Source organism: Ricinus communis, chromosome 5 (assembly GCF_019578655.1).
Source record: "Ricinus communis isolate WT05 ecotype wild-type chromosome 5, ASM1957865v1, whole genome shotgun sequence".
In the NCBI taxonomy this organism is placed as follows: Eukaryota; Viridiplantae; Streptophyta; class Magnoliopsida; order Malpighiales; family Euphorbiaceae; genus Ricinus; species Ricinus communis.
Genome location: NC_063260.1, coordinates 19580263 through 19595976, shown reverse-complemented (window position 1 = coordinate 19595976; position 15714 = coordinate 19580263). Strand labels below are relative to the sequence as shown.

Genomic DNA, 15714 nt, shown 5'->3' with positions numbered 1-15714 from the left:
TTGTTCCAATTGAGTCTCAACATGTAATCATTGCAAATGGTGGGAAGGCCAAAATTTCTGGTTGTGGCACTTCCACTCTTTTTTATAAAACTATTCTTGACATTTTATTATTATCTAATTTTAAATCTAATTTACTCGCCATTTAAATTGCAATGTTATTTTATCACCTGCTTCAGTAACATTTTAGGATCGCACCACAGGGACGATGATTGGTAAGGGATATTGCAAAAATGGACTTTATTACCTTCCCAACTCCATCACCCAATGTCTTGCGTCGACGAACCCGGTCGATCAAGGGATGCTACTGCATCGGCGATTTGGACATCCATCCGACCAAGTGTTAAATAAGCTTTTTTCTTACAAATTAAACTCTAGTTGTTGTGATATTTGTAAATTTTCAAAACATACTCGTCTACCTTTCCCATTATCTACCAGTATTTCTGAAAAACTGTTTGAATTAATCCACTCAGATGTTTGGGGACCTGCCCCTGTTACTTCTTATAATCATTTCTGATATTTTGTTACATTTATTGATGATTACTCTCGCACTACTTGGCTTTACTTATTAAAAGAAAAAAAATTAAGTATTCGTATGTTTTCAACAATTTTTCAATTTTATTCAAAATCAATACAGTGCTAAAATTAAAATTTTCCGCTCTGAAAATGGTACTGAATATCTAAACAAAAATTTCTCTGACTTTTTTATACAAAAAGGAATTCTTCATCAAACTACTTGTGTTAACACTCCTGAACAAAATGGAGTCTGTGAATGCAAAAATCGACATCTTCTTGAAGTAACTCGGACTTTACTTTTTCAAAACAATGTTCCCAATATTTTTTGGTCGGATGCTATCCTCACCGCTACTTACCTCATCAATCGCCTACCCAGTGTTAAATTAAACAATCTTAGCCCTATTGAAATCCTCAAAAGTCAAAAAATTGAGCTTGGGCACCTTCGTGTCTTTGGTTGTACCACCTTTGTTCACATCAAAAGACACCATAAATTTGACAAAAGCTCTGTTAAAACTCTTTTTCTAAGATACTTCTCTAAAAAAAAGGGGTACAAGTGCTACGACCCTACCACTCACAAAACTTATATCTCTCGTGATGTCACCTTTGTCGAGCATGAACCCTATTATCCAAGTGATCCAGTCAGAATCACTGAATCTCATGATTTATTATTTCTGCATAATCCTCATTTTTCTGATAGCCAAGTACAGGAAGGGGAGTCTCATCACAACTCCCAGACAATTCCTTCAGGGGGAGAAATCGGTAATACTGAGGAAGGAGTTGCCTTACGAAGATCCACTCGATCCATCAGGCCTCCTGTCAGGTTAAGAGACTATGATTCTTATGAGGTATCGTACCCTATCCAAAATTTTATTTCTTATCAGTCCATGTCTAGTCAGTATAAGGCTTATCTAGGAAGTCTCACCAAGCATACCGAGCCGACTTCTTTCTATGAAGAGTGCAAGGCTATGGAGGAAGAACTTCAGGCCCTAGAAAGAAATGGCACCTGGGAACTTGTTTCTCTTCCACTAACAAAAAAACCTGTTGGCTGTAAATGGGTTTATAAAATCAAATACAATCATGATGGAGCAATTGAAAGGTATAAGGCTAGGTTAATAGCAAAAGGGTTCACTCAGACCTACGGAGTAGATTACCAGAAAACCTTTGCTCCTATTGCTAAAATGAGCACTGTCCGTATTTTATTATCTTTTGCTACTAACTCAGGATGGAGCTTATTTCAGATGGATGTTAAGAATACATTCCTTCAAGGATTTCTGGAAAAAGAAGTCTATATGACCCTTCCTCCCGGTCACAAATCTACCTATGATCCTTCTCTGGTATGTAAGCTTAAGAAGACAATTTACGGGTTGAAACAATCTCCAAGAACATGACATGCCAAGCTAAGCTATTTTCTTTTAAAGATTAATTTCAGCAAGTGTGCGTCTGATTCTTCTATGTTTGTCAAACACACTCGCACTTGCACTATCATTATCCTTGTATATGTGGATGATATTATTATAACAGGTAACAACAACGAGGAGATTGAAGAAGTAAAAAAGAAACTAAAGAGGAAATTTGATATCAAAGATCTTGGCCAATTGTCCTACTTTCTCGGAATAGAAATAGTCAGATCTCATAAAGGGCTTTTCTTTCCCAAAGAAAGTATGTTCTAGACTTACTAAAAGAAATCAGAAAAATAGGTGCCAAGCCCATAAACACCCCTATGAAGACTAAAAATAAACTCAACTTAGAAGATGGTGAACCCCTAGACGACATAGGTCACTACCAACGTCTAGTGGAAAAATTGATTTATTTAACTGTCACCAGACCTGATATTAGTTTCGCTGTAAGTATGGTTAGCCAATTTATGCATGCTCCTCGTACTTCCCATTTAGATGCAATCGACAGAATACTCATATATCTCAAAGGTACCCCGGGTCAAGGTATTTGGATGAAAAATAATGACATTGCTAACACCATTGTTGCTTTCTCTGATGCAGATTGGACAGGAAGCTGTAACAGAAAGTCAACCTCGGGTTTCTGCACCTTCGTGGGAGGAAATTTAGTGACTTGGAAAAGCAAGAAACAATTTGTGACTACAAGATCCAGCGCAGAAGCAGAATATCGTGCGATGGCATCAACCACCAGTGAGCTCATTTGGATTAAACAAGTACTAGCTGATATGAAAATAGAATGCAAGGGACCTATGAAAATGTACTGTGATAATCAGGCAGCCAGACACATCGCATCAAATCCAGTCTTTTACGAACGGACCAAACACATAGAGGTTGACTGCCATTTCATAAGAGAAAAGGTCCAATCTGGAGAAATTGAAACCCCATTTATCAAAAGCCACGAGCAACTGGCAGATATATTCACAAAAGCACTCGATAAAGGCCATCATCAAACATTTCTTAGCAAGATGGGATCTCTTAACTTGTTCGAACCCATCTTGAGGGAGAGTGTTGAAGACCAACATGGAAAAACATTACACAGTCCAGAAACTAGGAACCAAAGGATAAAAGACCTAGGAGCATGGCTTAAGGTTTGTACAGCTGTCAGCTGTACAGACAGTACATCACAGGCCTGACAAAGGCAAAAAAGGGGAGCAATCTTTCTTCCCTAAGGAAGAAAGGTCGCTTCAACCCATTAAGAATTAGGAAATTAACGTTGACATAGAGCATAGGAGCTAATCAGGTAGCCAAAAGACTGTTGAAGCTCAACCATGTATATATCTGTAAACTTCTCTTGTAAAGACTCGGAATTCTCATTCCTTTTATAATAGAATCCTTATTCTTCATAAATATAAATTTCACAAAACATGTCAGGAGTATTTAAACAGGTGTTAATGTTTGTGGGCATACAAGCAAGAATTATTGGGATGAGATCAACATTATAGTATCTGTAATGTAATGTATTCCGGTGCTAAAGATTATCAAAATGTGAGAAAGGAAAGTGGAAAATTATATATATACCAACGTACCGGAGCTTTCCTTTTTCTAGATAAAAAGAGAGATGAGAAAAAGAAAAAAGAAATGAATGTTTTGAAAGCCAAAGAAGGGGGAGAAAAGAAGATTAAACAAGAGGCAATAAATAAAGCAAAAAAAAAAGAAAAGAAATACCATATCAAATAATCAAATACGTGGCTTTGTCGGTATGTCCCCACTTCTTCCAACGCTCTCAAATCATCATCATTACAATGGCATTGGCAACCCAACCCCTCCATTTTAGCTATTTCTTCTTTTCTTTTCCCTCCTTTCTCACTCTCATTTCTTTTATTTACTCGGTGGTATCCCATTTTTCCATCACAGATTTACAGCTGTTTTTCATTACGTTCATATTCCCTTTCTTTCTTTATAAAAATAATAAATCACAGGATACTTTAATTTTAGAAAAGCATATGAATATGGTAAAATTAATCTTGTTACTATATATTATCCCTTGTGATGGCTTTTGTTGTTGAAAGACGGATGATAATGTAAAAAGTTTAGGATCTTGCAATTGCATGGCGCATCCTTTCCTGGAAGAAGCTGAAAAGATGTTTTATTTTCACTGTCTGAAAGGAGAGAAAAAGAGCACCTGCTGTGAATTGAAGGTATATATATATAGCCATATTTCAAGGTGGTTCAACTCAATTAGGTCAAATTATTAGATGCTTTCTAGGTACATTTATATCATAACCACAGTGTCGTACAGATGTATGTCTTGTAATATTAAATATCAAATGTCCTAGCAGCCAAAGCAAGAATAATTAAGACAATAACATTCTTGTATACAATACTCATAATTGATCATTGTATCTAACAAAGGTTATGTAAAGAATCATGTAATATCATTGTACTATGTGTATCAATAATTCTGCTGGACACTTAAAAATTTAGTTTAATAAGTTCTTAATTTTGAGTTTTCATTTTCCAATCCATATACAAATAAGTTTATACTGAAAGCCTGAGATCAGTATTGACCTGAATTTGGTAGAGTTGTTCAACCATGCATTCTTTACCTGAAATGCAGAGTTCCTAACAATAAGAAAAGGATTTTCTTGTTTCTTCTTTTCAGGAAAAGAAAAGAAAATGCTTGGGAAATCGTAGATACATATAGAAAAGTCTCTGCGAAGTTGTTGGTCGTTCATTGTATGAAGATGTGGATGATCTAATTTCTGGTAGATACATCTCGTGACACATGAATTTGTGGGACAGAATGATTTTGCAGCGTATTTCCCCTCTTTAGCTTATTCTTCCAAATTAATTTCCACTAATTAATTAAAGAAATTTTCTGCTTTTACCAGCTTATTCCAAAAGGACATTGTATATATATTTATAGTTAGAGTCATCCATACAAAACCAGAAGAAAAAAAAAAAAAAGATGAAAGGAATCTTTTATTGAAAACTAATTGAGGCAAAATCTCAAGGCCACAAATAAAATACACATGGCCAAAATCCAAAACTATGAACAGTCAACAATACTGATTCAAGTGTCCCCAACACTGTCTCAGTTGCCTATATCCAAAATTTTCCACTGCATTAATTGTAGTTTGGCGAAATTAATAAGTGATTCACTCAACTATTTATTATCCAGTTTCTAAGACCAAATCTCTTCTTCTTTTTTTTAAGAAAGGACCATATTTCACCCCAGTGCCTGTTACATGTTCCTTCAATTTCTAAGCCTGCGCCGGAATTGCTCTTAATTGAAGCTTATGATGCCAGTTACGGAACCAGTGAGTAGGCAATGGGTTTCTCAACATGTTCACTGTTTAACCTTTGGAGGTAAACACTGCACCTGAAATTACAAAATTGTTTCTTGTGTTCTTGAATAAAAATATCAAATTTAATAATGCTTTTTTCCAATATCAAACACTAAATTAGAGAATCAATAGATAGCGCCATTATTGTTGCATTACATTATAACTAGCAAGAAGATGAAAGACGTAAAGACAATCAAATTACCTGACCAAAAACCTATTTTGATACCATACAAAAACTCGTATTTGCAATAATTTTTATTAATAATATGATATTACAAGAACATTTATACATTATTACCAAATATCAACCAATAACAACATATGATGAGTATAAAAGAAAACTAACAATTGATTAGTTATTCAATCTATCACGTTATATATTAATAAAATTAATTGTATAATAATATATAATATTATTTATTAAATATTATATTTTCTTTAATTTATATATTTATTACCATTAATTGTCAAAATTTAAAAATCAATCAATATAAATGTAATAATTTATATATAATAATACCATATGTCATTATATAACTAATTTTATATACGAATGATGTAATAAATTAAAATTATTTAAAACAATTATGTTATTTTTTTAAATACCACATTGTAATAAATGAAAAATAGGTAACATGCTGAGATGAAAAAAGAAAATTAACATCCTAGAAAATAACGGTTTGTCATGTGTTCAGACATGATAACTGAGCTTCAGACTGATCAATTGATTAAATTTTGAAGTGTACTTAAAAAGGGTTCATAAATTGCGTTGTTTTTCTTTTCTATTTCGCTTTCTTATTTGTTAAAAACTGATATTTTGGGTTGTTTCTTAACCTTAAAAAGTGAAAATTCGAATGAGTGATCCTTCCTTATATCAAAAATTTATAAAGGAAGTCTTATACATATCAACATGAGTTAAATGTTTCTCTTTCTCTCTCTCTCTCTCTCTCTCTCTCTCTCTCTCTCATATAAATATTGGATAACTAGTATTTTTTTTTGTTCAACAAAGAAATTATCTTGTTATGGATATATTTTAATTCTAGCATAAACTTTTAGGGCATAATTTTTTTTTGATTTTGAATCATTTGGTAATATTTTAAATCTCAAATTAGTAAAGTTACTTATAATTTACCAAGTAAGGAGTTATTTCAAATAGTAATACTTGATTGTGTGAAAGAAATGACTATGAACGAGAGAACATTTGTAAGGCACATTTCCCTTCTAAACTGGTGATGTCATTTTAGGGTTTTAACTGAATCCTAGTGAGAGGCCGGCACTAAGAACAAAACCCTAGAGTTTCACGGCCTGTTCCGAGACTTGAAACTTCTCTAAAAATTACTTTTTTCAGTTTGACTTTGATAAATGGGTTACGTAATGAATGACAATACTTAAACTCTAAACACGTATTGCTTGAAGAATAAATTATAGACACTAAACCAAAGCTGAAGCAGGAGATTAAAGATTGCTATTTGTGGGATAATATTACTGGTTTAAGGGTTTGTTCTTTTCTCACTTAACTAAAAACAAATAATAAGATGCTCAACGTTGGGCACACAGAAGACTAATTTTTTAATTGGAAGAAAAGAAAATTGGTCGTCAGCTACGCGACTGATTTTCTTAGGTTCTATAATCCTTGTTATTATTCACTGATTCCACCGGGCTGTGGATTTGGTTGTATGATGAACCTAATCAGATCCATGTGGAAATAATTTGATATGGCACAGATTTGATCATTGAATTGGCAGCATATGCTAACTAGCAAAAAAGAACAACAACAAGAATTGCCAGAATGTTAATTACTACTACATTTTTGTTTTGACAAATCATTTTAATATGAGTTTAACATGATGGATTCAGATTTATATTTGTTAACATGAAAGGAAAACCACCCACGTAGTGAAATATAAATAATGGATATGAAATTTGAGGGATTTGAATTGGTACTAATTTTGATTTTATTTGAGCAATGACTAAATCCTGCCAAGAGTATATAAACTTATTTCTTTTCTTTGTTTTTTAAATCCATCAAAATCATTTTGCAGACCCTTTATGTGGACATAAAGGCTCACATTGAAAACCAAAAGGAGCATTGTTTTGAGAAAATTAAGTCATGCTGAACGATATATAAATTATAAACAAAAAGAAAAAAAAAAGATTTAAACTTAAATTTCAACTCAAAATCCCTTATTTGCGGCCCATATTTATAAACAAACTCTCATTGTTATTATTATTTTTGGCCATGAAAACCATTTGGACCTTCTAGAGGCCATTTTCTTTTTATAAGAAAGAAAAGAAAAAAAGGGTCACATTGCAATTGAAATAATGTTTCCTTCAAGAATTTTGCAATCCCTAGAAATGGTATTTTTAAACAGTGCTGTTGCAGGACGCAAGTGGTAGACTGGGTCACATGGAAGAATGGACACTTCAACTATCACCGATTCTTATCTCAACTGAAATTAGGATCGCATATTATGCCTTGTTCTCTTCTCCTCGTTGACAAAATTTACAATTTGATACCTTTCTTGTAGCTATAAATCCAACTCTTTTTATCATTTAATTCATATTTAATGTGCTCTCAATCAGAAAATTATTGGGGTCAGACTTCTAAATTTCTAAATTATGAAACAGAATCTCGATTAATGACCCAAAACGAGGTAATGTAACTTGTACTGATGAGCTCGTGGATGCGTGAAACAGAAGGTAAAGGGTTATCATTGAAATGGAAATGAATAGGGACCCCTTAGTATAATTACAGTAGAAGATTAAGCAATGTACAAAGTTATTTCTGTTTTCATGATATAACTTGATATGGCTAGCCTGTGAGGGGTTGATGCCCTCTAGTAAGGCCGAAGGGTCCCTCCATTTGAACTGTGGCGTGACCAGGGCCACCAGGCCTAATGGTCGGTAAGGTCACTGAATTTGAAGATTCAGGCACATTTTCTTAGACCTTGGAAAATATTTGTGGGCCAATTTTAAGTCAATTATTCAATCTAAGTACGCAATATTATTTCTTTTTAATCAGCATTCCGTTCTTGTTTCTTCGAAAGCAAAAATAATGTGTTTTAAGAATAGTTCTTAATAATTTTTTGAATATTTTGTAATGCGACTCTTATTGGAATTGGGCCAATATTGTCTTTCATTTTATTTTATTTTTTCTGGGTCAAAAATTGAGAGTTGTAAAGAAATAAAGGGAAAGACAGACTTGATCAAACCTTTAAAGAAGGTTTAGCTTTAAAGTCTATCAAGAAAGTTCAATTTATCTTCAAATTTTAAATTTTTTTATTCAATTGTAAACGATATTAAATTATAAATTTCTACAAAAATTTAAAGATTTATAATTTTTTTTATTTAATCGCAGAACTTTACCTGAAACATATATCAAATTTTACAGTGGGTTCAGCTGGCAAATTGAAGATTTCAATTTTTGAAATTTCAATTAAAGAAGAGAGGGAGAGAGGAAACATAATGATAGTTAGTGGGTAATTGATTTAACTTAGGAGTGGGGGTTAAAAAGATAGTAGTAAGGCAAAAATAATAAAACATTGGATGGTATTTGATTAAAGCAAAAGTTACTTGGAGGCCCAAAGCAGAAAAGTTTAGATTCCCCATTTAAATTTCGAATATCTCTAAAATTGGGCAATTTATATTTGTATAAATATTTCAGTAAGAACATGTAATATAATTTTTATAGTGAATCAAGCAATTGCTTGGCATGATATATAATTATGAAAATTGTGAAAACTTGAAAGGAAAGTTGGGCTATGGGGTCGGTGCAGCCTCTGCCCAACTGGACTCTTAAAACCAACATATATTTTCTAGCTTCTGCGATCATAAGTCTTCCTTATTTTGTCAAAAAGAAAAAAGTTAACCTAATGAGATCATTTCAGACTGATAATACTAAACCAAGTTTAGTATGAAAAGAAAAATGTATTACTAGAGCATATATATATTAACTACAATTATTGCTATTCATATTGCTGTTTGTTGATCAAAATTTGATCTCTAAAACTTATATCATAGAAAAAGACATTTTCCATAGTTGTTATAACCCTAGTGCTTGAAGGTTCGTTCTAGAAAAACAGATGGCTTGGTTAACCCTATGTTTGTTGTTTAATCTTTTTTTTTTATTTATTTATATAAGAATATTACTTTACTGTGAAGTATAAACTCATTGTGTTTTTATTTATTTGTTTGAGGTTGATTAAATATACAATAAGAATAGCTAATCTCTAACACTCACTATGAATATAATGAAAGAAATTATAAATATTTGTGAATGATGAATAAGGGCTAATACTTACTTACATTTTGTATAGAAAAATAATATATATATATGAATTTTTAACATTTTAACTTACTCCATGTAATTCTTGATGCAAAATTATACTTAATATAATTTATATAACGTTAATGGAATATAAAATAAATAAATAAACAAGAAAAAGGAACTTAATATCACATGCATGTATAGTGCTTTGTATGATAATACACTGGCTAATTAGATAGTATGTGCATGTGGGTGCAATCAATCAATCTTCTTTATTTCTTTTTCTTTTTCTATTACCTTGGATTTATCTTATTATTGTTTAAAAACCATGGCTAATGTTCTGCATCTTATGTGATAGAATACTAATACCAAATCAGAATATCAATAATTGCCAGAATATAAAATAAAATAAAATGTTATCTAAACAACATGAGAAAGTATATATGTTTCTAGGTTTTTGAATTATCATAGATAAATGCATGTATTGTAATATTTGTTCCAAAAAATAAATAAATAAAAAAGGTGGGGGAAGAGAAGGAATAAAAACAAAAAATAATTTCCATCAGGAAACAGAAAAGATTATGAGATAAAAAGAGAAAATAGAGATGCAAAAATAGCATGATGAACTGGAGCATCTGGCATCTTAATTGGGCCCCACACTTTTAACTTTGAGAGTGGTCCACCAAACTCATTGGTGATGGTTGGTGGGCCACTGCATTTTGTTGCCCAAATAGAAAACCAGACTGGAGGGGTAGGCATGGCCATTGGCCCTGCCCTGCTGCTGCCCTCTAAGATCATAATAAGAAAAAACAAAAATTGTTTGGAATCAAAAGTAAAATTAATTCTTATTGAGATTCCACTGTGAACCCAAAAATTCTTTTTAAGAAAGAAACCCTCAGATGCACACTTTAACTTGATGAAATTTTTGGCAGAATACTGAATATATTATTCTCAATACATCTAACATTAAAGAAAATTCAGCAATTTTAACTCTCTGAATTAATTACTTTACTGTAACAGAAACATTGCATTAGTAAGTTACTAAACTTGTCCTGATTTTGTGATTAATACACAGTAGAGAACTTGTGAAAATGTAACAAAAATGGCTCATACGGGAAAAAAGAAGAAGAAAAACAAGAGCTCCCCATCTCTCAGCTATGTGAAATGTTATTGAATTGGGTAAAACATAAATTATTTTTGGTCTAAAAACAACATTCTTTAATTTTCTTTGACTCAATCTTATAATTATTAATTTTTGCCCCCTTCTTCTCAAAGATATAAGTCTTCTTTGGCTGTCATTCCTATTCAAAATGCCTTTTCATGTCCAATAAATAAAACCATTTCCCCTTCTCCATCTACTTCTTTTATTCTTCTCCACCTTCTCTCTCTCTCTCTCTCTCTCTCTCTCTCTCTCTCAAATAGTTCTCCTTCTTCTCATCATCTAATAACACTCCTTTCTTCTCTCTCTCTATCTCTCTCTAAGAGCAGTTAACATCTTCTTTGCTTACTCTTGTCAATTAAATATTGATATCTCACCAACCTCTCTTTCTCTTTGTACATAGCAAGAAGCAGAGCAACCATCAATGGCTGCCAACAAGTTTGCAACCATGTTACACAAAAACACCAATAAACTCACTCTTATTCTAGTCTATGCAATGCTTGAATGGGTTTTGATCATTCTCCTACTCTTAAATTCTCTCTTTTCTTATTTGATCATCAAGTTTGCTGATTACTTTGGCCTTAAAAGACCCTGTCTTTGGTGTTCTAGGCTCGATCACTTCTTTGAGCCATCCAAGTTTCAAAATTCCTACAGATCTCTTATATGTGAAACTCATGCTCTGGAGATTTCTAAACTGAGTTATTGCTCTAGTCATCGAAAGCTAACTGAATCTCAAGATATGTGCGAGGATTGCCTGTCCTCCTCTTCTCCTCAAAGTGAATTGTCCAAAAAGTTTGCTTTTTTCCCATGGATAAAGAAATTAGGAGTGCTTCAAGACTGTTGCGCTGGTGACAAGGTATGTGAAAATGTTGAAATTATTTCTAACTGTTCTTGCTGTGGTGTTAGTTTGGAAACAAAATTGTTTTGTCCTGATGATTATGCGATCAAGCCTTCCTGGGGTGATTCTGAGAACACCCAGAAAGGAGATTTGGTTTGGGAAGAAGAAATTGATGTAAAAGATCATTCTGATAGAAACATGTCGGGTTTTGTATGTGATCGTTGTGGTGAAGAACAGAGGATTGTCGAAAACACAGGAGTAGAGGACATAAAAACAGAGGAGAAAACAGAGGAGAACTTTTCATGCTTTGTTTCCAGCGTTGATTGTAAGGAAATGGTTGTTAATGATTCTGATAAAGAGGACATCTCTACAGAAAAAGAGCAAGAATCTACCAAGGAGGATGATTTTAATGTGTCAGTAGATGAGCCATCTTGTGATCAGGCAGTGATGGTTCAAGCTGATTGTATTAAAGACATGTCTAAGGATATTCAACCTCAGCACCTAGAATTCTACATTGATCAAGATGATTGCCACTTGATTCCTATTGAATTGTTGAATTCTAGTTCAGAGAAGCAAATTTCAGACAAAAAAGAGAAGGGAGAGGTGGAGAATTGTGGTAGTGAAGATTTTGTTTTGGAGTTTGATAATAAGCATGTTGGGCCACAGTATGAATTGGTAGTAGAGGACAGATGCAATTTTGAAGAGAAACTGCCATTACTACCAATTCAAGAATGTGAGGAGGAAAATATGGTTGATGAGCTTGAGCCAAGGGATTTAAATGAAAATGAGAATGAGAATGCATCAGCAGTATATGCAGACTATGAATTGATGGAGGAAGAATCGGAACAAGTCAGCATTGCTCAACCCATCGGAACCATTACTAGCAATGGCGATGATGTTTTAGAAAACTCACAGATTTCAGATGAAGGAATGGAATTAGATAACAATCAAGGTGCTTGTTTGTTTTAGTTTATTATTGCTTTTGTTCAATGCTCCATTTTATATTTGGATCTTGAGTTTGAATGTATTTGTTGATATGTGCAGTATCTGAAGAAGTACTTCAAATGCAAGTTAATGAAATTGAAGCAGATGTATCTATGGGCACAGAGATTCCTGATCATGAACCAATTCAGGAAATACAAACTCCGGAACTTCATTCTTTGTGCGTAGAAGTACTTCAAATGCAAGTTGATGAAATTGAAGCATATGTATCTATAGGGGCAGAGATTCCTGATCATGAACCAATTGAAGAAATACAAACTGAATCATTTCCTTCTTCATGTTTATGCGTAGAAGAAGACCCTTCAACCAGCAATGGCGATAATCATGCCCTTGATGATCATGGTAAGCCTTAATTTCTTGCATGCCATTTCTTACAGGTTCTGAATACATGTAGAACATCAATTGCTAATTTTAGCTGAATCATTAATCGCATTAGGTTATAATCAAGCTGAAGAAGATGAAGTAGAATTTAGGGCCATGACAATTGAAACAAGTGAGCCAGTGATAAAATCTCATTTATCATTGTGTTTGGAAAGCAATGACATTGAGGAAGATAAGACTCCTGATACACCAACTTCTGTAGATAGTCTCCATCATTTACACAAGAAATTGCTACTCCTCGAAAGAAGAGAATCCAATGCAGAAGAATCTTTAGATGGAAGCGTGATTAGTGACATTGAAGCAGGCGATGGAGTTTTGACTGTGGAGAAGTTGAAGTCGGCATTAAGATCAGAACGGAAGGCTTTGAATGCGTTATATGCAGAATTAGAAGAAGAGAGGAGTGCTTCTGCAGTGGCTGCAAATCAAACAATGGCAATGATAAATAGGCTTCAAGAAGAAAAGGCAGCAATGCAGATGGAAGCTCTGCAGTATCAGCGAATGATGGAGGAGCAATCAGAGTATGATCAGGAAGCGTTGCAGCTTTTGAATGAACTGATGATAAAGAGGGAGAAAGAGAGGACAGAGTTAGAGAAAGAGCTGGAATTATATCGAAAGAAGGTACAAGATTACGAGACAAAAGAGAAGTTGATGATGTTGAGAAGAAGGAAAGAAAGTAGCATAAGAAGTGGAACATCCTCAGCTTCTTATAGCAATGCTGAAGATAGTGATGGACTATCTGTTGACTTGAATCATGAAGTGAAAGAAGAAGTTGGTTTCGACAATCATCTAGAAAGTAGCAATCAGAACACTCCAGTCGATGCAGTTGTATATTTGGAGGAATCCTTGAATAATTTTGAGGAGGAGAGGCTATCCATTCTTGAGCAACTTAAAGTCTTGGAAGAGAAACTCTTTACGCTCAGCGATGAAGATGAACATCATTTTGAAGACATAAAACCAATCGAACATTTATACGAAGAGAATGGAAATGGCTACAATGAGGATTTTGATCATAGCAGTGAAGCAAATGGAGTTGCAAATGGTCATTACAAAGAAATGAATGGAAAGCATTATCAAGAAAGAAAAATCATCGGAGCAAAAGCGAAGAGACTTCTTCCACTTTTTGATGCCATTGATTCAGAAGCCGAAGATGGGATGCTAAATGGACATGAAGAAGGAGTTGATTCTATTGTGTTGTTGAAATCAATCAACAAATTTGACATAGACAGCAAAAAGCTTGCGATCGAGGAGGAGGTCGATCATGTTTACGAAAGACTACAAGCACTTGAGGCAGATAGAGAGTTTTTGAAGCATTGCATGGGTTCCTTGAGGAAAGGAGACAAGGGGATAGAGCTTCTACAAGAGATTTTACAGCATCTTCGAGATCTAAGAAGTGTGGAGCTTCGTGCAAGGAACATGGAGGATGGTGCTCTATAATGATGTTGTGCTCAACTATGTCGAAGATAACAGGTAAATTTGATGCTTCCTTCGGTTTCTAGTCTTACATTCTATCCTATAGTTTAGTACACTAATGACATTTGTTTCAAGATTCTTGTGAGATTACGAGTCCAAACCCAGTTTAATCCCAAGAAAAAGGACAAAGTTCTGATTCACTTGATTTGCTTATTGCAGATTGTACTATGGAAGGTAATCATTCTAGATAAAAATGATACAAGACCAAATGCAATACCGCTTTTAAGCAAAATATGTTATGCGAGGAAGTCACTCGAAGGATAGGGAGGCTTCTGCTACGGTCGCAAAATATGAAAAGTCTGCCTATTCTTTTTACTTTTTTTTTCTTTTCTCTGTTGTTTTTATTTTTTAAAGATATAACTTTATTGGTCCAAGTAAGCCCAAATTTTTGGTGGGTTGATGTTATCATCTCCTTTTTGAGGGGGAAAGGAAGATGAAGAGAGTATGTGTGTGTAGGCTAGTGAAACGAAAGCCAAGCTGTCAATTTGTATGTTGTGAGTGAAAAGGGCGACCTGGCTTGCAGAGCTGGAGAAAGACCCACATACCAAGATTCCTTTGCCAGGTACATAGCATATTAGTTTATTTTTTCTTAGACAGTTAGGATTAGGATACTATCTTTTTGTCTCTTTTCTTTTCTTTTTTTCTTTTCTTTCGAATACTTGTGAGAAAGGAAAGAAGAGGTAAGTAACCCCTCCTTTTCTTTTACATCTCTGCATCATTCCATCATATGAGGTTTGTTTTTTTTTTAATATTTTGGGGGCAAGGTTGAGTTACTTGTATACTACATGTATCCATTTGTAAAGTACATAAAAGTGAGTGTTTGTTTATTCTCTTTTTGGAGTTAGCCTTGTATATGTAATATTTAATATGTACATGCTTACTATACTTTGTTACCAAGACTGGTATCATATAAAAAAAAGAAAGATAACTGTAGTAAAAATAAAAGGAAACAGATAATCAGAATAAGAAGGAAGGTTGCTTTCTTAATTAATTTGTTGTTGCTTTAAGCATAAAACAATTCTTGGTGGGTATAATAAACCAACAAACTTAACAGCCTACTAATTACATTTACAAACAACAAAAGGCTGGCAGATTGTACTAAGTGGGAAATTATCATAGCGGACAGAACATTCAGTGCTGAAGAACAACTTGGTGTCCACATGTTAGGCAATCATCACTTTTCTAGCGTCCGATTTAGAAGGGTCGATTAATCATAAAAGAATTACTTGGACAGACTCGCCCGTCTTTTAACATATATCTATTATAATGTTGAGTAATCACTAAGCAGGAACAGTCATGGCAGTACTCCTTCAGATGTCCAGTCCAGACATGTGGTGAAGAAG

The 15714-nt window shown here is 33.7% G+C and overlaps 1 protein-coding gene across 1 annotated transcript; it reads left to right on the top strand.

The window, feature by feature from the left end:
• Positions 1–10865: 10865 nt before the first annotated feature.
• On the top strand, positions 10866–15203 carry LOC8262518 (myosin-binding protein 2). The gene is made up of 4 exons (XM_002527740.4): positions 10866–12470; positions 12563–12862; positions 12957–14368; positions 14531–15203. Exons 1-3 carry the CDS (start codon positions 11105–11107, stop codon positions 14333–14335), a joined length of 3045 nt encoding a protein of 1014 aa, XP_002527786.1. The 5' UTR covers positions 10866–11104; the 3' UTR covers positions 14336–14368; positions 14531–15203.
• The last annotated feature ends 511 nt before the right edge of the window (positions 15204–15714 follow it).

What these genes read in the sequence shown, in the direction of transcription:
- LOC8262518 (XM_002527740.4), top strand. Translation starts at nt 11,105, where the DNA reads ATGGCTGCCAACAAGTTTGCAACCATGTTACACAAAAACACCAATAAA. An exon ending in GGAATTAGATAACAATCAAG is followed by an intron (nt 12,471 to 12,562) that starts GTGCTTGTTTGT and finishes TGATATGTGCAG; the next exon opens with TATCTGAAGAAGTACTTCAA. An exon ending in TCATGCCCTTGATGATCATG is followed by an intron (nt 12,863 to 12,956) that starts GTAAGCCTTAAT and finishes TAATCGCATTAG; the next exon opens with GTTATAATCAAGCTGAAGAA.